The sequence below is a fragment of the Panulirus ornatus genome, chromosome 21 (genome assembly GCF_036320965.1).
Source record: "Panulirus ornatus isolate Po-2019 chromosome 21, ASM3632096v1, whole genome shotgun sequence".
Lineage (NCBI taxonomy): Eukaryota > Metazoa > Arthropoda > Malacostraca > Decapoda > Palinuridae > Panulirus > Panulirus ornatus.
Genome location: NC_092244.1, coordinates 13,816,344 through 13,839,661, shown reverse-complemented (window position 1 = coordinate 13,839,661; position 23,318 = coordinate 13,816,344). Strand labels below are relative to the sequence as shown.

General features: G+C 44.2%; 2 protein-coding genes across 4 annotated transcripts in view; both read left to right on the top strand.

Annotated features, from left to right (window-relative positions):
• The window catches only part of LOC139756380 (uncharacterized), a 127,445-nt gene extending 104,193 nt beyond the window's left edge, over window positions 1–23,252 (top strand). For all 3 annotated transcript variants that reach the window (XM_071675773.1, XM_071675772.1, XM_071675774.1), the window contains exons 3-4: window positions 12,164–13,155; window positions 13,395–23,252. In XM_071675773.1, the coding sequence (XP_071531874.1) occupies window positions 12,164–13,155; window positions 13,395–13,610 (1,208 nt within the window). In that variant the 3' untranslated portion in view covers window positions 13,611–23,252. The remainder of the gene's footprint in view (window positions 1–12,163; window positions 13,156–13,394) is intronic.
• Window positions 19,593–23,318, top strand: part of LOC139756381 (nudC domain-containing protein 2-like) — a 33,213-nt gene continuing 29,487 nt past the window's right edge. Inside the window, exon 1 of the mRNA XM_071675776.1 lies at window positions 19,593–19,728. The gene's annotated coding sequence lies outside the window, so the exon portion shown is untranslated. The remainder of the gene's footprint in view (window positions 19,729–23,318) is intronic.

Here is a 23,318-nt window from a genome sequence, read left to right as displayed (position 1 = left end):
CGACCTGTGTGGTTCTTACGAATGCACCTGTTTCCCGCGGGGTGTCGTACCGTCACTCGTACTTTTTGAACAGGAGGTGAGGCGTAGTTTAGGGTGGATCGAATAGTTTATTCGTGGAGGATGCCGAGGGATCCTTGTTTTTTCACCTCCTCCAGGATTGATACCAGTGAGTTTTCGGGGAGGGTTTGATGTGTTAATGGCCCTCCGTGCTGATGTTTTGTCATATCGTGTGCGGACCTCGCGCGTGTGTTGTCAGCGATGACGTAGTGTGTGGCTGGCGTATTGTCGAGAGGTAGGGCCATGTAGGGTCAGGTAGGGGAGGCAGGTTCTCGGTTCTCTCATTGCACATGTCGACAAGCGCTTTCCTCGTCCTTATTACCCCGGATTATGATGCGCTCAGGCCCCGCGTGACCCACGGATCGGTCAGCATCGAGTGTTCGATCGATCCCTTGCATCGGTTATGCCCACTCTCTCTCTCTCTCTCTCTCTCTCTCTCTCTCTCTCTCTCTCTCTCTCTCTCTCTCTCTCTCTCTCTCTCTCTCTCTCTCTCTCTCTCTCTCTCTCTCACAGCTCCTTCCTCCCCCACCTCCCCTTCTCCCCCCCAAAAAAAAGAATATACACCTCGCTCTCTTCTTCCTCACTCACCCCCCTCCCTCCTTCCACAGCCACACACACACACACACACACACACACACACACACACACACACACACACACACACACACACAGTCACCTACCTCCTGTGATCTCCACAGTCACCCACCTCCTGTGATCTCCACAGTCACCCACCTCCTGTGATCTCCACAGTCACCCACCTCCTGTGATCTCCACAGTCACCCACCTCCTGTGATCTTCACCGTCACCCACCTCCTGTGATCTTCACAGTCACCCACCTCCTGTGATCTGTCATCCTCGTTCGGCGTCGAACTCGACGTCGAAGTCCCACAGGGGCGCCACCCTCGCCTTAGCCGTGCTCGCAGATTATTTCGCTGTTCTCTTGGGGGGTTTTCTATGCTGCGCCACTGGCTGTACCGTCGTGCTACAAGGGTCGTACCGTCGTGTTTAAAAGTCGTACCACCATGCTCAAGGGTCGTGCCTCCGTGCTCAGGGGGGTCGTACCGCCGTGCTGCAAGGATCGTACCATCATGCTTAAGGGTCGTACCACAATGCTCGAGGGTCGTACCTCCGTGCTCAGGGGGTCGTGCCTCCGTGCTGCAAGGGTCGTACCATCATGCTTAAGGGCCGTACCACAATGTTCGAGGGTCGTACCTCCGTGCTCAGGGGGTCGTACTTCCGTGCTGCAAGAGTCGTACCATCATGCTTAAGGGTCGTACCACCATGCTCAAGGGTCGTACATTTGTGCACAAGGGTCGTACCTCCGTGCTGCAAGGGTCGTACCACCATGCTCAAGGGTCGTACATTGGTGCACCAGGGTCGTACCCTTATGCTCCAGGTCGTACCGTCGTGGTCAGGAGGATACAGTATGTTTTCTTCGCCTGTAATCGTGAGAGCCGGACGTTACCAGCGCCCTGGCGTCTATTTCAGTCGGTATTTACTATTATTTATTTTTCTCATGTTAGCTGAGACGGCACGGGCACCTGGGGTCCTAATGTAGACCATCTCATTGTCGATATATATATATATATATATATATATATATATATATATATATATATATATATATATATATATATATATCTTCTTTCTTTCATACTATTCGCCATTTCCCATGTTAGCGAGGTAGCGTTAAGAACAGAGGACTGGGCCTTTGAAGGAAATCCTCACTTGGCCCCCTTCTCTGTTCCTTCTTTCGGAAAATCAAAAATGAGAGGGGAGGATTTCCAGCCACCCGTTCCCTCCCCTTTTAGTCGCCTTCTACGACCAAACCCCTAAGGGTGGATGAACAGCTGGGTTGACTGTGGACCGACTGCCGCAACCAAGATTCGAACGTATGCGCTCGACCCTGGGCGGCCTGTGACTGCGTCATGTTCTGTAGCGCTAACCGCTACACCGCTGATCGTCTGTAGCGTGAAGGCACGCATTTAACATATCAGATATAAACACGTGGGAGTAAAAAGCTTTATTTACCACAGCGCACAAATGACATTCGATGACATGCGTAAAGTAACTCACAAATACCCCAGCAGACTGGGGTATCTCTGTGCTAAGTTACCAGTAGGCTCGGGTATCACTATGCAGGGTTACCAGCAGATTGAGGTATCTATGCAAGGTTACCAATAGACTGGGGTCTCTCTGTGCATGGTGACAGTCTAGGCCACAGTGAGACTGGGCCACAGTGACAGTCTGGGCCACAGTGACAGTCTGGGCCAGGATGACATTCCGGGCCGCACTGACAGTCTAGGCCACAATGAGTGTGTCGGTCAAGGTGCCATTCTGGGCCACAGTAATAGACTACGCCACAGTGACAGTCTGAGCCACAGTGGCTATCTGGGGCATAGTAACTGTTTGGGCTACTCTGGATGTTTGGGCCACAGAGGCAGTCTGGACCACAGTGACACTCTGGGCCATAGTGGCAGTCTGGGCCACAGTGGCAATCTGGCCACTCACAGTGGCAGTCTGGGCCACAGTGGCAGTCAGGTTTATTGACAGCCAGGGCCACAGTAGTAGTTATCTAGGCCACAGTAACAATCTGGGCCATAGTGGCAGTTAGGGCCATTCGCAGCTAGGGCCACGGTCATAATCTGGGCCACAGTGACAGTCTGGGCCATTAAGAGCCAGGGGCCATAGTGGCAGTTGAGGGCCATTGACAGCCAGGGCCACGGTGACTGTCTGGGGCCACCGGATGTTCCCCGAGCCGGCCTCACATGTTATCGGGCGTGCGTACCTCTGCACTACCGTAACAAGTGTTTAAACTGTACTCTCCTTCGATCCAAGACACACTCGCTACAGCTAGTCTCGCCCTTTCTCCTCTCACCACAGGCCCAAAGTCCCTGCGCAGTCGTTCATCTTGGCGTGATGTACACCTAAGGTTGGTGTACTATCCTGGGGGCGTACATGATGTTGGAGTCGCGAGATCATAATATATATATAGAGTCCAGGCTCAACTCACGGCTCGTACGCCATGCTCACCACTTTACTTAAGTCACTCGCGTGTCTCTCTCCTTGAGCACGAAAGGGGTCGACCCTTGATGAGCACGTCGCTACGACCCTTGAGCACGAAAGGGTCGACCCTTGACGAGCACGTCGCTACGACCCTTAATGAGCGCGAGCCTTAAGTATATATGGTGAGGGTAGCCAGACCGTCCTGACCCTCGAATCCAAGGCTGGCACCGACGTGCTCAAAGGAGATGGGTAAGCGACCGGGGTCGGCACCCACTCCCACAACGCTCAGCAGATGTCCTTATGACATCTGCTGAGCGGACAGAAACCTCGCTGGAGGAAATGGTCATGGCAGACGTGCAGCAGCAACCCCTGGCGGCGACGCCCAAGGCTGCTGACCAGTGTTGCTCACGTAACAGTGGCCAGGGGAGCAGGACAAGTTAACTTTACCATCTTTAACATCCAAGGTTAAGTGAAACACCTTTCACATAATGTTAAGATCATATATATATATATATATATATATATATATATATATATATATATATATATATATATATATATATATATAAATGTATGTATATCTTTCATACTTGATCGTCGTTTCCCGAGTTAGCGAGGTAGCGCCATGAACAGACTAAAAAAGGCCACTTGCTGTCACATCCCTTGTTGAGCTGTCGTGTGTAATGCGCCAAAACCACAGCTCCCTATCCACATCCAGGCCCAACAGACCTTTCCATGATTTACCGCGGACGTTTCACAAGCCCTGGTTCAGTCCATTGTCAGCACGTCGACCCCAGTATACCACATCGTTCCAATGCACTGTATCTCATGCTCGCCTTTCATCCTCCTGCAAATCCAGACCCGGAGGGCTCAAAATATTATTCACCCCATCCTTCCATTTCCAGTTGGGTCTCCCTGTTCTCCTTTTCCACTCCACTCCTGACACATATACCCTCTTCGTCAAAATCACCCTCTTCTCGCTTATTGTCTCCATATGTCCAGATCATTTCACAGCGAAGAAGCCGAGTTAGAGAAGTATTTTCACACATCCCTTAACTGCTACATCTGTGATATACATTACGCCACTGCAATCAAGTGTCTCCTGCCTACAAGAGCTAATGGGCAGCGGGTCCTTTGGATAAATGATGAGTGAGAATGTCATGCGTGTATCAGGAATGACGAAAGGATAATGCTGATAATCGGTTGCAGGAATATATTAAGATCAGACCACCAGATTATGAAGCAGAACATACGACCCTGTTGATTCTTTTCGAGGGGACTAATGTGATCTGCAAAAATACATTCACTTGATTTATTTCTCTGGCATGTGTGTCAGGCGCGGGAACCTAGTGGTTCTTCAAGGCGTTTTAGTCTTTGAAATTTCTTCGAACTCTTAGCTTTCAAAGACACTTTAGGATCGCGCACTCCTTTCTTTCAGATTATTAGTAAGGCATTCGTGGTGTCATTTCTACTTATAATCTCCTCTCCTCTGTGACTCGGTCCCTGGTCCTCCTCTCTCCATAAAAGATCTTTCCTCATCCTCCAACCCTTTTTACGCTGATGATTGTGTCTGCAACTTGAACTCACTTTGTCCACTCTTTTCCTGCCTCCCGGTGCGCATTTCTTTTCCCCCAATGAACCTATTTCCTGTAACTAGAATAGAAGGTTCTCAAGCAGATATCGGAATTAAATAAATCCTCTTTACCACACTGAATTTTTTCATGGCATTAAATGAATACAAGGAGGAAACGAGTAATTTATTACGAAACTTATTGGTATTAAAAGAAGAAAAACACGTCCAGAGATCAGTCAGCACGTCCCGATGAATGGTTCAAAAGCCTGGATCTCACAACGATATACACATCTGCCTTCACTATTCGTTACATGTAAGGAACTGCTTCGCAAGAGTCAACAAACCGAGTTATACTACGCTTCCATTCTTATCCCCTCCATGATTTCGGAACTGTCGAACAGCTAGGAATGGGGAAGTTATTATATTCAGTGATGCACAAAGCGATTTCTCTCAACATCAGTATTTTTGTTTTCTAAATGTCACGCACTGGAAACATTGCTTATTAACTCCAGTAAGATAAAAACGTCTGGCATAGCTGTACACACCAGTCGATCCTTGAAACGTAATGAACATAATATATTACCACTGATAACAGGGTTGTTATCTAACTTCTCCCAAATTTTTTTCCTTTTTTTCTCTCTGTGAGCAGCTAACTAGCCATCCCCTGTCTACAGGGGCTTCACTAGCCATCATGGTTTTGCAGACATATCTGGGACTGCATTTGTGTTGTATAGTTTTTGGATTCATCGCTCTCGTGTTTACCTCTTGAATTTGTGTTCGTGTCTGTCTTATGATATTGATGTCCAATTTTCCTCTATGACGTCCATGTACCCAGTTTTCCTAAATAATGTTAATGTGCAGTTTTCTTACATAATATCATTGTACACAATTTTCTTATATACTAGTAATGTACACAGTTTTCCTTTATAATATTAATGTACACTTTTCCTATAGAATAGTATATACATTTTTCATAGTGTTTTCTTAGATTCGTTCCTCGGGATGGACCTTTGGTTTGTTAGATTTTTTTTTTCTAATTATTGAGTAAAACTAAAATTAGATCTCCCTGCCGGTGTATGATAATTTTAGAGAAAAACCAACGGTGGCAAAACAAACCGGTGCTTGAGTACGATAAGTACCATAAAACTAATAGTACGATAACATGGTCCAACCTCATGATGAGAATTTTTTTTCAGAATGAGCTACCACAGACACAAAGAACTTGACGCTGGTTCCTGTCACTCAATCTGTAGAAAAAGCTTCAATTCGATTATGTAGGATAACTTACTACCCAATGCAGTACTTATGCATGTTAGAATTTATATTTATTGATACGAAGTACTTATTATATAATATATAAAAATCGGTGTAGGAAGAGTTAGATTTTTTTTTTTGCTATAGTACAATGACTTTCTTTTTTTTTCTTTAACTAAATTTGGTAAGGGAATTCATAGCTGGTCGGTAAATGCCAGGTGTCGCCAGATACGAGATGGTGCCCATGGTCGCCCATTGTAACCTGACCCTGAAACTGACACGCAGGCGGACCCACGCACGGTTCATTACGGCTGACCTCCTATATGTGGTTCACTCCGGATATTTTACCTCCCATGTATTGTCGTCTGGTTTATGTTCATAAATGAACAAGTTGGTTATAGGTGGGGGTTCCCCCCGCAGCGGAGCGCCACCAGGCGCTGCTTCCTGTGAGTTTCTAGATAGCGTCGTCAGTTATGGCGTCCCGGCAAGCCTATCGTGTTTTGTCCATGCGTTCACCTGCTTACTGGATAGAGTTATATACATCGGAATCATCGGAATATAATGCTGATTGAAACATCACTTCATTATGTTACCGATGTGAGATTTAAAAACAGGACCGTTGAAGTCGGCAGGTAATGGGGGGTTAAAGTTGAGTATAATATACCCCACTGTGTCCCATATCAACGTGAGTGAAGTCTTCTCAAACATTTAGAAAATAAGGGAATAATGACTAAGGATAATGCCATGAAGTTCGTGTTGTGTGAAACCCACTGTGTTTGCAGGAGGCGGCAGGAGGGTTGGAGTCAGAAACAAAAAGATAATTCCCGGAGCTAATAGCGAGAGAGAGAAGAAATGAAAAGAAAAAGCCTTGTTCAGAGCCAAGCAGACAGTTGCTACCGTGACTACACTTCGCCAAGGCAAAATCCATCTCGTGTAAACGGAGGTGACATCAGACTGGATACCGATGAAACCAGATTTGAGTGAATTAGAATGCGCAGATAGGCTCTCTCGCGTATTGGATCCCTCGGATGTAGATGGGATTAAACCAAAAAGCAAGTGCGAGGACATGGTGAGTGTCAGACGTGTGTATTCACCTGAGTGTAAACATGAGAGAGTTGACTCGATTACCAGTGTCATCTGAAGCTTGGGCGGTATTGCCATACTGGGGGTCTCGAACCAGGGAGGTAGGTAGGTAGGTATGTACCGACCCCCGCCCGCCACCTTACCCACACACATTACCCTTGTTGCTTCTAGTCATAGTAGACACCTCTAGATGCCGGACCTGTAATCTATAAACACAGTAATCGTAATGAACATATTTCACGGTCTTTTCGGGCCTTGTTAACGGTTGACCGGAGGAAAGTGGCGGGGGGAATATGCTCAAAATGCGACCTGTTGACAAGTAGAGGCTACGCTTGAGTGCTGTTGTTGAATACCATGTTAGAAATGCATTTGGTGCTACTGGTTGAGTATGGAGGGGGAGGAAAAACGACGGGCTGCTCTTACTGCTGAAAAGAAACATCAGGACCCAGCCATCCTCAGCTACTATGATACCGTGCGCATGTTTGGCAGGTAATGTCGTAGCTCAAGGGCACGACGACACTTTGGCCAGCCTGACCCCCAGCGAGACGTTACACGCAGGTGCGTCCAGTCAGAGGTGGTGCAGTGACAGCGGGGTCTGGCGTCCGGGGCATGATATATTCTGATATACTAATAGTTGATGTCCAGCGTAACGTAAGACATTTCCACGAGCTGTGAGTTTATATTTTTTATTTTTTAAGAACTAGTTGGTGTAGGTATGAATGGACGGATCATTTCGGCGAAAGTATGGGTTTAAGAGTGCATGAGTGAGGGGTAGGTTGGGGGCAGGTACGAGATCCTGCAGTGTGTGCGATACATCCTCATAGGACGATGCCAGGTGGGCCTAGGATCCGAGAAGGTCGTCTCGTCCAAGAAGGAGGGAGGGAGGTCTAGGGTACACCAGATACATGATACATAATTACAGAATCGCAAGTAGTACATCTATGTAATACAAAGCCAGTATAAGATGAGACGTACATATGCACAACATCTTGTTAACACTGAAAGTAACACGTGGGTTGGTGGAAAATTATTTACAAAATGCAATATTATATACACAAAAGTTACATATACAGTGAATATCATCAGTGTGTATGTGAAACAGGAGGCAGTGTAGTTTCAAAGTACATTACATATGGGACTTGCAGTCGTAGAAAGTGCTCGTAAAGGGCATGTATCTTTCACAATAATGCAAAGAACGTAAAGGCACATCATACATAGGACATGTAGTTACAGAATGTATTTAAAAGATTGGGCGAGATTACATCAGATGTTTATGTGGCTCATGGCATGGCGAATTTTAGATACACTGTCAGAATGTCTTGTCAGGGCAATCGCTCATGTTGGGACATTTCGCCAATAATGTGTCCTAGTTTCGGTGGTTCGTTTGGTGAAGAACTTTGTTCAAGATCGCGGTTCGTGGCGACTCGCTGGGCGAATTCTTGTCTTTCACAATGGCGACCCCCCACCCCTCCCACACCCCGGGGCCTGTGACTAAAATCCCCCCCCACCGCAGCCCCCCACCGCAGCCCCCCCCCCCTCCCGTCTCTCCACAACGCCACCACAGGATCCGGGTCTTCCAAGTAATGGGATATTACGAACCCAGAAACGGGAGGAATATGCCATCAGCTGTTTTCCTGATTGCCTTGCTCTCTTTGCCGTGCCCCCTGGCCCTCCAGATGCCGTTATCACCGCGGATACAAAGGTCGCTACAGAAGCATTAACCTGTAGTCTGGTACTGCACTACGGTATGGCGAGGATTACAGAGGTTACATGAAACCTTAATGCTTTTCCGACGGCGAAGGTACATAGATTTACGGTACATTGGATGGTAATTCATACAGTGGCATTACTGACCATGACGCACGCACGGGGCCACCTCCCCCGCCTGGGTTCGAATCTTGGGCGCGACAGTCAAGCCTGCACCCAACTCAGGCTGCAGGCCTCTCTCTCTCTCTCTCTCTCTCTCTCTCTCTCTCTCTCTCTCTCTCTCTCTCTCTCTCTCTCTCTCTCTCTCTCTCCGATACTGGTTGACGGTCTCGGGATATAGGCTGATTGTGTGTGTGTGTGTGTGTGTGTGTGTGTGTGTGTGTGTGTGTGGCGCATATTAGAGTATCAGGATCAGGGCGTCCAGTTGCCCGTGCTGTCTCCTCTCCAGTAAAAAAGAACAACAAAATGCAACACTTTGTTAAGCTTGGATAGGCTGCATTCTATGACAACAGATATAAGTAGATTCGTGTAGACCCTTTTTTTTTTTTACACTTGATCCCCGTTTTCCGCGTTAGTGACGTCGCGCTCGGTGTCATGTGTGATGCACTGCGACCACACCTCCCTTATCCACCACCAGGCCCCGTAGACCTCTCCATGGTTTATCCCGGCCGCTTCACATGCCCTGGTTTAGTCCATTGACAGCACGTCGACCCCAGTGTACCCCATCGTTGCAATTTGCTCTGTCCCGTGCACGCCTTTCACCCTCTTGCATGTTCAGGCCCTAGTTGCTTAAAATCTTTTTCACTCCATCGTTCCATCTCTAATTTGGTCTCCCCTCTTCCCGTTCTCCTTCCTCCCTTCATTTATGACAAGTCCTCTATGTTCACCTTTCCTCACTCATTCTCTCTATATGTTTAAACCATATCCGCACACCCTAATATATATATATATATATATATATATATATATATATATATATATATATATATATATCATACAAACCTCCAACAGCCAGGATCGAACCCGGGACCGCAGTGCAAGAGGCGGGAGTGTAACCGCTAGGCTATCGGCCCATAGCCTAGCGGTTACACTCTCGCCTCTTGCACAGGGGTCCCGGGTTCGATCCTGGCTGTTGGAGGTTTGTATGTTCTATGAAGGTGCGCGTTTCTATGCACTAGGTTCGTACATATATATATATATATATATATATATATATATATATATATATATATATATATATATATATATATATATATCATACATAGTCACCATTTCCCGCGTTTGCGAGGTAGCGTTAAGAACAGAGGACTGAGTCTGAGGGGGGAAATCCTCACTTGGCCCCCTTCTCTCTTCCTTCTTTTGGAAAAGTAAAAACTGGAGGAGAGGATTTCCAGCCCCCCCTCCCCTCCCTCCCCTTTAAGTCGCCTTTTACGACACGCAGGGAATACGTGGGAAGTATTGTTTCTCCCCTGTCCCCAGGGATAATATATATATATATATATATATATATATATATATATATATATATATATATATATATATATATATATATATATATATATTATTATTATTATTATTTTTATTTTGTATTTTTTATTATACTTTGTCGCTGTCTCCCGCGTTTGCGAGGTAGCGCAAGGAAACAGACGAAAGAAATGGCCCCCCCCCCCCATACACATGTATATACATACGTCCACACACGCAAATATACATACCTACACAGCTTTCCATGGTTTACCCCAGACGCTTCACATGCCCTGCTTCAATCCACTGACAGCACGTCAACCCCGGTATACCACATCGCTCCAATTCACTCTATTCCTTGCCCTCCTTTCACCCTCCTGCATGTTCAGGCCCCGATCACACAAAATCTTTTTCACTCCATCTTTCCACCTCCAATTTGGTCTCCCTCTTCTCCTTGTTCCCTCCACATCCGACACATATATCCTCTTGGTCAATCTTTCCTCACTCATCCTCTCCATGTGCCCAAACCACTTCAAAACACCCTCTTCTGCTCTCTCAACCACGCTCTTTTTATTTCCACACATCTCTCTTACCCTTACGTTACTCACTCGATATATATATATATATATATATATATATATATATATATATATATATATATATATATATATATATATATATATATCTTTTCTTTCTTTTTTTCTTTTAAACTATTCGCCATTTCCCGCGTTAGCGAGGTAGCATTAAGAACAGAGGACTGGGCCTTTGAGGGAATACCCTCACCTGGCCCAATTCTCTGTTCCTTCTTTTGGAAAATTAAAAAAAAACGAGAGTGGAGGATTTCCAGCCCCCCGCTCCCTCCCCTTTTAGTCGCCTTCTACGACACGCAGGGAATACGTGGGAAGTATTCTTAATCCCCTATATATATATATATATATATATATATATATATATATATATATATATATATATATATATATATATATATATGCAGGGGTAAGACGTGCTGTTAATGGACTGAGCCTGGGCGTGTGAAGCGACCGGGGAAAACCATGGAAGGGTGTCTGACTTGGCCCGTGAGGGTCATCCATTACCCTCTAGGTGCAGGACCGTCTTGCTCATGGGGTTAGAAATATGAAGAATGTGGTGAGAATAAATGTATTATGAGTATTAGGAATGAAACGACAGCTGGAGTATGTACTAGGTTTTTGTACAAGGCTGTAATGATAGCATGAAACTACTAGTTTATAGTACAAGGCTGTCATGATAGCATGAAAGGGTAACGGATTCAGTACAAGGCAGTAATGATAATAGCATTACAAGGTAACTAAGTGTCATGAGAAGGCAGTAATGATAATAGCATTACAAGGTAACTACGTGTCAGTACAAGGCAGTAATGATAATAGCATTACAAGGTAACTAAGTGTCATGACAAGGCAGTAATGATAATAGCATTACAAGGTATTTAGGTTTCAGTTTAAGGCAATAATGATAGAATTACAACATAAGATAATGCTATAAACTTAAATATCACTAAGTTAGGCATTAAGAATTTTTGTAACATTAGGTTGAAATATAGGTATGGACATTAGAAATTACTCAAGAGTAAAGGACACACACATGCAAATGCCTCGTGAGGAATGCACGAAAATAACTCAATCAGAAATGTATGTAAACATTATGCTATATGTATGAGGAGTTCAAAACTGTTACAGTTTAGGGGCTCCATGTAAATGATTTATGGATGTGGAAGAAAAAGCAATCAGCACGTAAAAGAAGGGATGTAGATGATTAGGTGGAGGTCATAGAGTGGGGTAAGTAAACTGGATGATAACTTTTGATGGTAATAATTGTGGTAGTAGAGAGGGGGGGCCACGATGATATACATAGATGTGCACGTCTCCCTTTCTGTACTTCTTCTTCTCTCCCTCCCTGCCGCACGTGTGGGTCTTTCCCCTGGCGTGAGTGTGGTTTGCTACCGTCAAGAGTACAGTGGTTCACTCCCTCATGCTTTTCCAGATGGCCTGGACCTGGAGACGCTGGACCTGGCGGCGCTGGACACCTTAGATTACCTGTTCCCCGAGCCACCGACTCCGCCCTCGCCGCTGCACCTACCACCTCCCCTGCTACCCGCGCCCCTGGGCTCCCCGAGGTCCGAGCCCCTGGGGTCGTTGGATCCCTTGCCGCAAGTGACCAGCTTCGACACCCTGCCCTACCTGGGGGAGGCCAAGCCCTCGCCCCATCTCATCTCTTGTGATGACTTTCGTTCCTTGAATGACCTGCCGACGGTCACCGTCGCGCCCCAGGAGAAACTGGGGGAGTCCCCTGTCCGGCTACCACCCCTGGCCGTACTGCGGCCGGCCGATCTCTCGCCCCAGACGCCCGACCTGTCCCTGGCCCCTAATGACGTGGCCATGGCTCTGCCCAGCATGGAGACGTGCCCCCCGCCCCTGGGCATCGACCTGCCGCCGGACATGACCTGGGGCGCGGCGCCTCCCCGGGGTGAGGACCTGGGGGGCGGGGGGCTCTTCTCCCAGCTGCTGGAGGATGAGGTCGAGGAGCCCCCCCGGGTGTTCAACCTCTACCTCACCGGACATGACTACACCAATAAGGTGGAGGGCGTCACTCGCCCGCCATTCCCCCCCGCCTGCCAGCCTCGGCCCATGACCTCCCTGCTGGCCGGTGGGCCGAGGCCCAGCGTCCCTCTCCCTCCCAGGGAGCACCACCCACCCCCTCGGCCCGACCCACCGCGGGACGACGAGCGAGTCTTCCAGTGCACGTACGGCGGCTGCGGCAAGGTGTATGCCAAGTCCTCGCACCTGAAGGCCCACCTGCGGCGCCACACGGGCGAGAAGCCGTTCGTGTGCACGTGGCCCGGGTGTTCGTGGAGGTTCTCCCGCTCGGACGAACTGGCCCGACACCGACGCTCACACTCGGGGGTCAAGCCCTACCGGTGTCACGTGTGTGACAAGCGCTTCTCCCGCTCAGACCACTTGGCCAAGCACCACAAGGTACGTACGTAGCCTGCTGTACCCGCTGTACCCTGCAGCGCCTCAACCCCGGCAACTGTACCCCCCCAGCTCTTAAATTCAACCCTACCCGATGTACAGTGGTTCCTGAACCCCTCACAGATCTCCCCCGTTTACATTCTGACCATCACTGTTGCTGTAGCTTTTATTTTTGTATTTCATAAAGATATATTCCTCTTTTTTATGCCGACTGTCTCGCTGAAGATGCCATGTCCCCACAGGTACACCGGCGGGACCGTGTCTTGGCGCTGTATGGGCCCCTCTCGAACACCCTACCAGGCCGTCGCCCAAGACCCCCTCCTCCGCCACCTCCACCGCCCGCCCACGCCCGGCCGCCCACGCCCACGCAGGCACCAATGACCGCCCACCAGCCCCTGCCGCCCGTGGTTCACACGGTCGAGTTCCGCACCACCCGCCCAATTCGGGTGTGCCAGTAAAACACGCCGTTGCCAGGCTGAAGGTGGCGTCCTATCTGAACCAGTTGCTCATGTATGTGTCAGTAATTTTCCCACCACGTTGCTCATGATGGTTTTTGATCATTCCTGTACGAGTTTTTGTAGTTTATCTGCTTGCGAGAAGCTGGGCAAACAGCAGCCATCTGTGTTTGTGTGAGGGGAGGTTGCATAACCCTTTTTTTCAACGACGTCACCGTGTAGACTCGAGGGAGATTGCACCCCCCGTTTTCTACGGCGGCGTCACTGTCTGGAGGGAGATTGTACCTCCGTTTTCTATGGCGGCGTCACTGTCTAGAGGGAGATTGCATTCCCCTTTTCTAATAGCGTCACTGTCTAGAGGGAGATTGCACCTCCGTTTTCTGTGACGACACTGTCTAGAAGGAGATTGCACCTCCGTTTTCTGTGACGACACTGTCTAGAGAGGGGGGGGGGTACAAATGGTTATCGCCAGTTGCCGAACGGTCATTTTCCTTGCACTGCATCCCTACATCTGTCACAATAGATAGTACTTAGTCGTACTGTGCCCTTTTTATGGAAAAACGGGGGGGGGGGGGGGGGAATTATATTTAAGAGGTGAAATTGCGCTGCCTGTCACCCTTCCTTTTACTGAGGCATTTAGTGCTTCACATCACACTACCTCAAGTCACACAGCAGAGAACATTGTGCCCCACGTCACACAGCAGCAGTGAACACCGTACCCCCACGTCACACAGCAGTGAACACCATGCCCCACGTCACACAGCAGTGGACACGGCAGCAGTTCACCAATGGTGTACTAACCAAGTGTGGTGAACAGATTAGATCAAAGAAATATAGATCAAGTGATAAATGGATGATGATTCCTTTATCAACAGCAAAGAATGTTGTCAATAAACTAAGTATTTGGTTTGGTCTTAGATTTTGTGACGAGGAAGCAGAGGTCCTGCTTACTTGATGCACATTCAGATTTATCTTGTAAATATTCAGACAAGTTTTTCAAGGTTTTCATAACCCATATATATATATATATATATATATATATATATATATATATATATATATATATATATATATATATATATATATATATATATATATATATATATGTGTGTGTGTGTGTGTGTGTGAGTGCGTCTATTTGTGTATGTTTGTACGTATGTATATATATTTTTATATGTATGTATAATGTTTAGCTCTACCACTATTTGGAGATTAATCTAATTCAGCAATATATGAGATTTTTAGTACTTGCATGACCCAAATTCTGTAAATACATTGCTAGTTTTAAGGTGTATGATATTTTAGTACCGTAAAGTATTTTCAGTTTTCAGAGCAAAACTTCAGCAGCCGAAGCCAAAGATTATATCCTAAGTCGTGGCCAAGACCGCGTTGAGACGCTGTGTACGAAAATGTAACAAATGTCGCATTACATCCACGATCGGATCTTTTTTTTTCCTTTTTTTTATGTATCGTACTCCTAATGCCGATAAGTATTCTTTAACGATTTGATTAGTCCCTTTAAGCTGTTGAAAGATCGAATTCACAGAAGGGCAGCAGGTGTGTGGAAAACTCAATATCGGTAAAGTATATTTGATAACTTGCTTCGACCGACCGAATTTAAACATATTCCAAACTGTGTGTCACCGGATCCGTTATTCTCGTGTTGCTGTATGGTCTCGCTTGGGCCCAACATTATGCCGAATCACAGACTTGATGAAGCAGGGAAGCCCCTTTGCTTATTTCGATCGTCATTCACTCGTCTGACCGCCAAATGATAGTGAAATGAGAAGAAATGGCCAACCCACTTCCATTCTTGGGTTCATCGTAGAGAAACCTGGTTCACAACCCTCCGAAGCTCCGAGCGGCCCACCCCCCTACTCTTCTTAGGTCATATCAACACACGAGAATATATGGATGTAACCTGCAAGTTATTGTTTGGTTACTTGTACATTGGTTTGGCGCCATTACAGCTGTTGGCAGGTTAGCTGCAGCTATTGGTCTTCGCAGGATAAGACGCCATCATAACTGTGATGGAAGGTAACTTGCCATCACAGCTGTTGGCTGGTTAGGTACCATCACAGCTGTTGTGTATAGACAGATCACCTGTCGTCACAGCTGTCGTAATGAGAGGTTAGGTGCCTATGCAGTTGTTGTCTTGGCATGTTAGCTGCCATCATAGCTCTTTGTCTTGACAGAATAGGTGCCTCTACAGAGGTTGTCATGTTAGATTAGCTGCCATAACAGCTGTTGTCAGCTGCCAACACTGGTGTCGTATTAGTAGGTTCGCTGTCATCTCTATACGACTGTTGCCCTTGAGACACATTAACCAACATTACACTGTTGTCCCGTACGAAGATTTTTATCTTAAGTTTACGCTGACGAGATTTTCTTTGTGATATTTTTCCATAATTGTTTTGTTATCTGTAACGTTGCGATTACACACACACACACAAAGAAAAAAAAAACTTTGTTGTCACCACCTAAATGGAAAAAAGGATATTTGTTAGTTTCATGCACAGTTTGACTGAGCGGCTCTGCTGGGAACTTTGGGTCCAGCCACTTCTTTATTTTTTTTTTTCTCTCCCACTTAACGAGTACGTTGTAAGGACAAACAAAAGGGAAATCGATTACTATCCTTGCTACGTGGGTACGTTATCGGACGTACTTGTGGAATGTATATAGAGATGGATGTAGGTATGACTTGAGATACAATAGAAAATGGTACTTATCATAACGTCGTTACCATTCTAGGGTTACGATGATTAAAAAAATAGTCGTCATCTACAATAAGGTGTAGGGCTGTTTCAACCATTGTTCAGTAATTGCTCATAGAGTTGAATAGATAGTTAGACGTCATAAGATGGAGTGAAAAAGATTTTGTGTGATCGGGGCCTGAACATGCAGGAGGGTGAAAGGAGGGCAAGAAATAGAGTGAATTGGAGTCATGTGGTATACAGGGGTTGACGTGCTGTCAGTGGATTGAAGCAAGGCATGTGAAGCGTCTGGGGTAAACCATGGAAAGCTGTGTAGGTATGTATATTTGCGTGTGTGGACGTGTGTATGTACATGTGTATGGGGGGGGGGGGGTTGGGCCATTTCTTTCGTCTGTTTCCTTGCGCTACCTCGCAAACGCGGGAGACAGCGACAAAGTATAAAAAAAAAAAAAAAAAAAAAAAAAAAAAAAGATAAGAAATGAAGTAAGATGATTATATCAAAGCCAATGTCCTTATCACTGATATTTTATCTGGCATGTTGCCTTCCTTATATTTTTTTTCTTTGAGAACACTTTCCTGGAAACTGCGAATCATTACAGACAGAACCATTGTTCTCTTAGACTCCCATTTTCCATGTTTACCGCCTTTATTCTTCAGTCACTTTCATGGGGTCGATTTTGATATCATTCACCATCAAATCAATGCATATGAACTCGCATTTTCATATTACATACAAACCTCCAGCAGCCAGGATCGAACCCGGGACCCCTGCGTAGTAGGCGGGAGCGCTACGGCAAGGCTATGATCATAGGCCTCCCAGTTGCCATGCAGGGATCTTGGGTTCGATCCTGGCTGTTGGAGGTTTGTATGATATATATATATATATATATATATATATATATATATATATATATATATATATATATACCAAGATTCCTTTATGGGGCTCGTGCCACTCCAAGACTGCGCTTCAGTCAGTAGCTGGAAAATGATGGACTCGTGGTATGAGAAGTTCCTCGACGATATTGCATTTCTCTCGTCCGTTGACAATGAGACAGACTCACGAAAGAGAACTTTTCAATCATTGAACCTCACGGGTATACGGGTGAAGGGCTCACCATCGGCCTAGCTGTTTATCATCATCGTCAGTCGACGAAACAGAACTCGCTTCATAGCAGTCCATCCGGGTCCTTTGCTACTGTGAGTGTAGCACAGCCTCGAAGCTGCGGCAGCGCCTCTGAAATGGAGGAAGTCATGGGGTAACACCGCGACCCATCCAGGAAGGGTTCTTGGATGTAATTATCATTTTCATGATTACCCCAGTGCCAGTTTTTATGAAGGATTCGTGGCGTTATCCCAGGTTTTTTCTGAAGGCTGCTCCATTCCATTGCTGCATTCTTCCAGTGGCAGGGAAATGTAGACTCCTTTTGTTTGAGAAATTATTTGATAATCCAACCTCACCAGAGGTGTAATGTTTTTTTTTATGGTTAGTTGGTTGATTTACTTGATTTTAGACCTATAGGCTGCCATGTTTAACGTTGTTATCATCACCAATTGAAAAATCTTGGACTATTGATGTTCACGCTAACAGCATCCCACCGCGTGTACGGTCCCTGTATCATGTTGTAATAGGTTGGTGGCCCTTACGGTTTTAGGCATATTATCTATCAGGGTCATTAAAACCGATAGCGTCGTTTTGGAAAATGACCAATGGGAAAAGTCTTTTAGGGGTTTCATTCATGATTGGTTAGTTGGGCTATAGGCCCACCAGAGTCAACATATGTTCGCCAACCGAAAAATCTTGAATCTTCTTCAGGTGTTAAGACATATCTCAAACCCAGTGACACGCAGTGTATTTCATCCTTTGATGATGTAGTAAAGACTTAAGTAAAAGAGGCTGCATAAGAATTGGGAAAGCAGTGGAGAAACTTAAGAATAATGTAAAAAAAAAAAATTTGGTTTGTTTATTGTTTGGGCATTAGGGCTTATCAACCGTCAGTTGTCGTCCAGCATCCTATAAATATAATATACACTTTAAGATGTAAAGGATAGTTCTAATTCTAAGACTACAAACACTATGCATGAAGACCTTAGACATATATTTCCATACAGTCTTCAACATACACCACTTGCACAATTGAGAGTCGTTCTGAGTCTTCAAAGTATCCGTAACATCTGAAGTTTATATATATATATATATATATATATATATATATATATATATATATATATATATATATAACGTAATAACATGAGTCCAAATTGATGCGCGCCCATGCTAAGTCAAGGCACAAGTCCTACATGTTTGTCACAGCTTCAGTCATAGTTTCGTCATATTTTACCAGACATTATCGCTTCATTCTTACAGAAACGCCTCATGGATTGATGTGTTGTAGGCTAAACATGTAGAAAAAAACAGGAAAACGAATCTAACGAAGAATGCCAATCGGTAAACGAATAAATCGGCTACGACATATGTCATCGGGCGTGAGAATTGCAAGACACGGTTTCAGGAGCAAATATCACTTAGCATGGAAAGTATAGATAACTTTTCTGGTTCCATTTCACCCTATACTGCGATTTTCGTTTCAGTACTGATATCCTAGTGTTCTGATAGGAATTCTAAGACCTTTCATCATACTCCGAGTGAAAATGATGAAAAAAAATTCAGCAGTTTTATTTGCTTTTTATCCTTGCCGTTAATTTCTTTCGTAAAATCGGTGCATTCAAGTTACACGAAGGTCTAATTTAAACATCCCTGAGGTGAAGCAAAATATACTTTTTCACTCGTACATCGCAGTACGTGACCAGAAACGTTGTCCTAATCCTCTAGCGACTTGTAAAGTCTTCACAGATTCCTCGGTTAATACATATGACGTACCACCTGTAATATAATTGCGTCACCTCCCTCCATGTTGCATCAGCCCAAGGTCGTAAATATCCCATCGTAAATGTATCTGACAATCCCTCGCCACTGATATAGGCAGTGCACTTTGCTCAAGGCCAAGGAAATAGTCTGACGTGCCCTCGAATTAGTTTAATACATTTTGATGTTTCTTGATCAAAGCGAAATTGATTTATTATATGGAGAAGCCACGTCTACCCAGCGTGTTGCCTGGTGTAAGGTCTGCGTCCATGTTTACCTGGAGGGTACGTCAGGCCGCCAGAGGCCCACTCCACGTGCAGTTGCAATGGTGAGGAGGTTCTAATAGATGAAATTGCTCTGGAAATGCGTGAGTGAACGAATCCATAACTTATCACTTTCCATAAACGGTACATGAGTGATGTGCTAGTGAAGTATTTATGTATACTGAAAGCATTTTAAGTGTATTAGCGGTCAGATATGAGGAAATGAATGCCCCTCCCCTCACCCACCCGTGGATTTGTTGGACGTTGCAGGTTGCAAGGTACGTGCAGTGTTTAATTTATTTCAAAACCCGTTTGTTGTTAGGTATAGGAGTGAACCCCAATGCATATATGTTTTACTGATGGTTTTAACAGTCATGCGATATTTTTGTGAAAGAAAATTTAGTCATTTTGGGGTGGAAATATAGTTTGGACGATAGCGATGTGTTGTTACTCCTCTGGAGGGAAAAGCAGACACTTCAACCTCGCATCATGTAAAGCACTAAAGGAATTTATGATAGGGAATTGATTCAGGGAGAGGAAACTCAAACACAACTGGCATGATTTTGCTTATGATTTCTAGTGTGTGTGTGTGTGTGTGTTTGTGTGTCATGAAGTTGCAATGCACAGGAAGATTTGAGCAGTGCTCCATGGGTTGACTCTGCTTGGTAGGCCTAAAGTCTGAATACCCTAAATTATTTGTTAAATATCTTCAAATTACTTATACATAACTGCATTAAGACACTGATGTCAATATCGTTTGGCAATGATGAAATATTTTTTTGTGATGTTTTTTTATCCAATTGCCACATTAATATTTCTTAGATGGTTGTTTTGAAAACTAATTTGTTTTGTTAATTTCTAGCCTTACTTAAACATTTAAGACAAGTTATAGAGTTATTTTGACACTTATGATTTAGCGTTTAAGTGGTAGTTTTAGAGTCCCCTGGTGGAAGGGAAGAGAACAGAGCTGGTTCAGATCTGAAGTGATTCTGTCCATACTCAGGGACCTGGGTACTCTTGTGTCCTAACCAATTTATTTTTTTGTTATTCGGTATAATATTAGATGTAAATGATAAGAGACGTTAGTTGGTAAATGATGCATTTTATCCATTATGGCTGTGTACAGTAAATGATTTTGTACTGGTAAAATGTCTTGTTCAGCTCCATATCATTATTGGCAATGAGTATTGAGTGAGTTTTCTTTTCTGCAATGCTAGTTCAATTACAGAGGATACAGAAACAGTTGCAAAGCATGAATATGAGTATTATATATTCACCAGGACGAAACTGAATAGGGCGATAGTGGTGAAGGATATGTATAAGCCCAGGGGTGTACCATAGGGGAGTGGGAGCAGGGGATATTGACCCCCAGCCTCAACAGGTGTTCACTAAAAAGGATTGTGTTTATATATAGTTAGTTATTCAAACCACTTTAGGCAACATAACCAGAATAATAGCTAGTGACAGCCGTATCCATTTCACAGCTCTCCGATAACAATGACATGTGTAAGTTAACGAAATTTTCTCGCTCTAAGCAAGTTGATTTGTTTCGTGGAACAAATTTCCCTTCATTATTGCTCTCAATGGTGTCATATACAATTCTACATGCATCTAAAAATGTTCGCCGGTTTTCCAGTACAACAGTTGTATTTAATCATGTAAAATTTTTTACTTATGTTGATGATTTAGACTAACATTGAAATGACAAAAACCATTAAATCATCTGAAATGCAATGACGCTAAAGTGAACATAAGCAACAACTGTTGTGTCTGAAATAGTATTATTACTTTTGTTCTGGGATTTTCTTCATTATCATTTGGGTTTTCCTAATCCTCTCCCCCTTCGTTGATCAAATCTTGGGTATGTGCCTGGGTATATCAGGAAAAATATGTCGAGTTGGTGCAAGATTAGGTAATACACTTGCAAAAAAAATTATCGAAAAAGCGTACAGAAACTTTACCTAGCTTTGCAAAAAGAAAAAAAAAATCGGAGGAGCTTACAGAAGCCTTACTTAAAAGATTGAAAGAACCTACAGAACTCTCACCTACTTGCTGAATCAGTGGGAGAAATACACCATTAATTCCATATGAGGCTGGGGGATCATAGTTAGATTTGAGTTTCTGAAGTTAGGCTTCTATGTCGTTTTTCTTTTTTGTAGGTGTATTACCTACTTTAATCCATATGTTCCATGATATACTACTATCATTCATATTCAGTATCGTTCTGTGAGATAGATAATATGAAACGGTCCTCCGCAGTTACATCTGAACTGACAAGGAACTATATAATGCAGCTGAAGTATTAGAAGCCATTTTTTGGGGGCTAGTTTCGATGCGGAGCTGAAATAGACTTTACCATTGTAAGTACTAAGTGTATGTGTACGTAGGTGGTGTCCGGCTCACGTTCGAATCATGATTACTTCATATGTAAGAATATATATATATATATATATATATATATATATATATATATATATATATATATATATATATATATATTACCTTCTAAAGTGGTTAGATGTGTGACACGCGCTCGAGTGAATATTAGGGTGAATATAGCGTAGGATAGTATCTTCCTGTACCTCTTTGATCTTGTTTCTCTGTTAGAGCTAGACAGCCTCACTGGAAGGGCGCCACTGACAAATCCCGTCAGCATTTTCATCAAACTGGCTGCGCAAACGTGCTGCGTTTCAAGGCAAAACCAGATCCCAAAATCGGTTAACAAGTGACATACCTTGTTACGTCAGTAAACAAATTTTTGTCTTTTATCACGTGAAAAAAAAAAGAAATGTAGGCAATTAGCGAGATGCAGGAGCAAGATTGTACCAGATTAAGGGCACTGGCTACATTTGGCGAAAGCAGTCAGTCGGTTAAATGGCTGCATTTATTGGCATTCTACCAATTAAGAGACAGCATGCATTTGAGTAATTTGATTGGTTGTTTGGAATTTAGGTCATTAAAGCCGTCATCGTAACCCACATCCACCAGCCGAAAAGTCTTTAACACTTTCTTCATGTGTTATCGATAATTCTAAATCTAAACCCAGATGCAGTCTCAAGTATGTATGTGGCTCTTGTATGCAAGTTGGACAGAGAGTAGTTAAATATAGAGGTGCAAACAAGGAGTCATTATTGCAGTCCTTGACGTGGCTTGTGACTTAGGACAGTAATTTGTGATGGTTGTAATTGTTGGTTTTGAAATATCGCCAACGCTTAAAGTTGTATAAAATATCAGACATCGTCTGCACTAGATGTTGAGATCTGAATTTGAAACATTACTGAGGGGGCTATGGATCTGGAATTAATGTGTGCTTCCATTCCGTGGTATTCATCCCTGATCGTGATCGAGTGCTGGCAGTACTGCTAAGTCAGTCCTGTAATGTAAAACAAGTTCCTGACTTTTTTTTTTTTTCCTGTAGGTTTAACATGGTAGTGCATCATCCTACGTGCTCAAGAAATGTTGGTTCAGTATCCCTTACCAAATCCTTGCATTTGAGTGTTTCCCAAACCACAGTATGTGTAAGAATGTTCCAAGTGCAATTAAAGTATTTTCTTGCGTCACAATAAAATATATTTTCTTATTGTCATACCAAAACAAATTCGTTGAGATTTTCTATGTTGAATACAGATACTGTACTTAAAAAAAAGACATTAGGGTGTGTGCATTAGGTAATATAGTATTGCGTTGTATTGTTATTGCTGACCAAAGCATCCATACGACAACATTCCCCAGAGGTAAACTTGAAATATCTTTGGTAAAAATAATGTATGTGTACAGTTTGTGAATAAACGCTCCAACCCTGTGTCTCTCCTTTAACCTATCCTCCAGAATTTATTATGTAATATGCTGGATATATATCCCTGGTAAT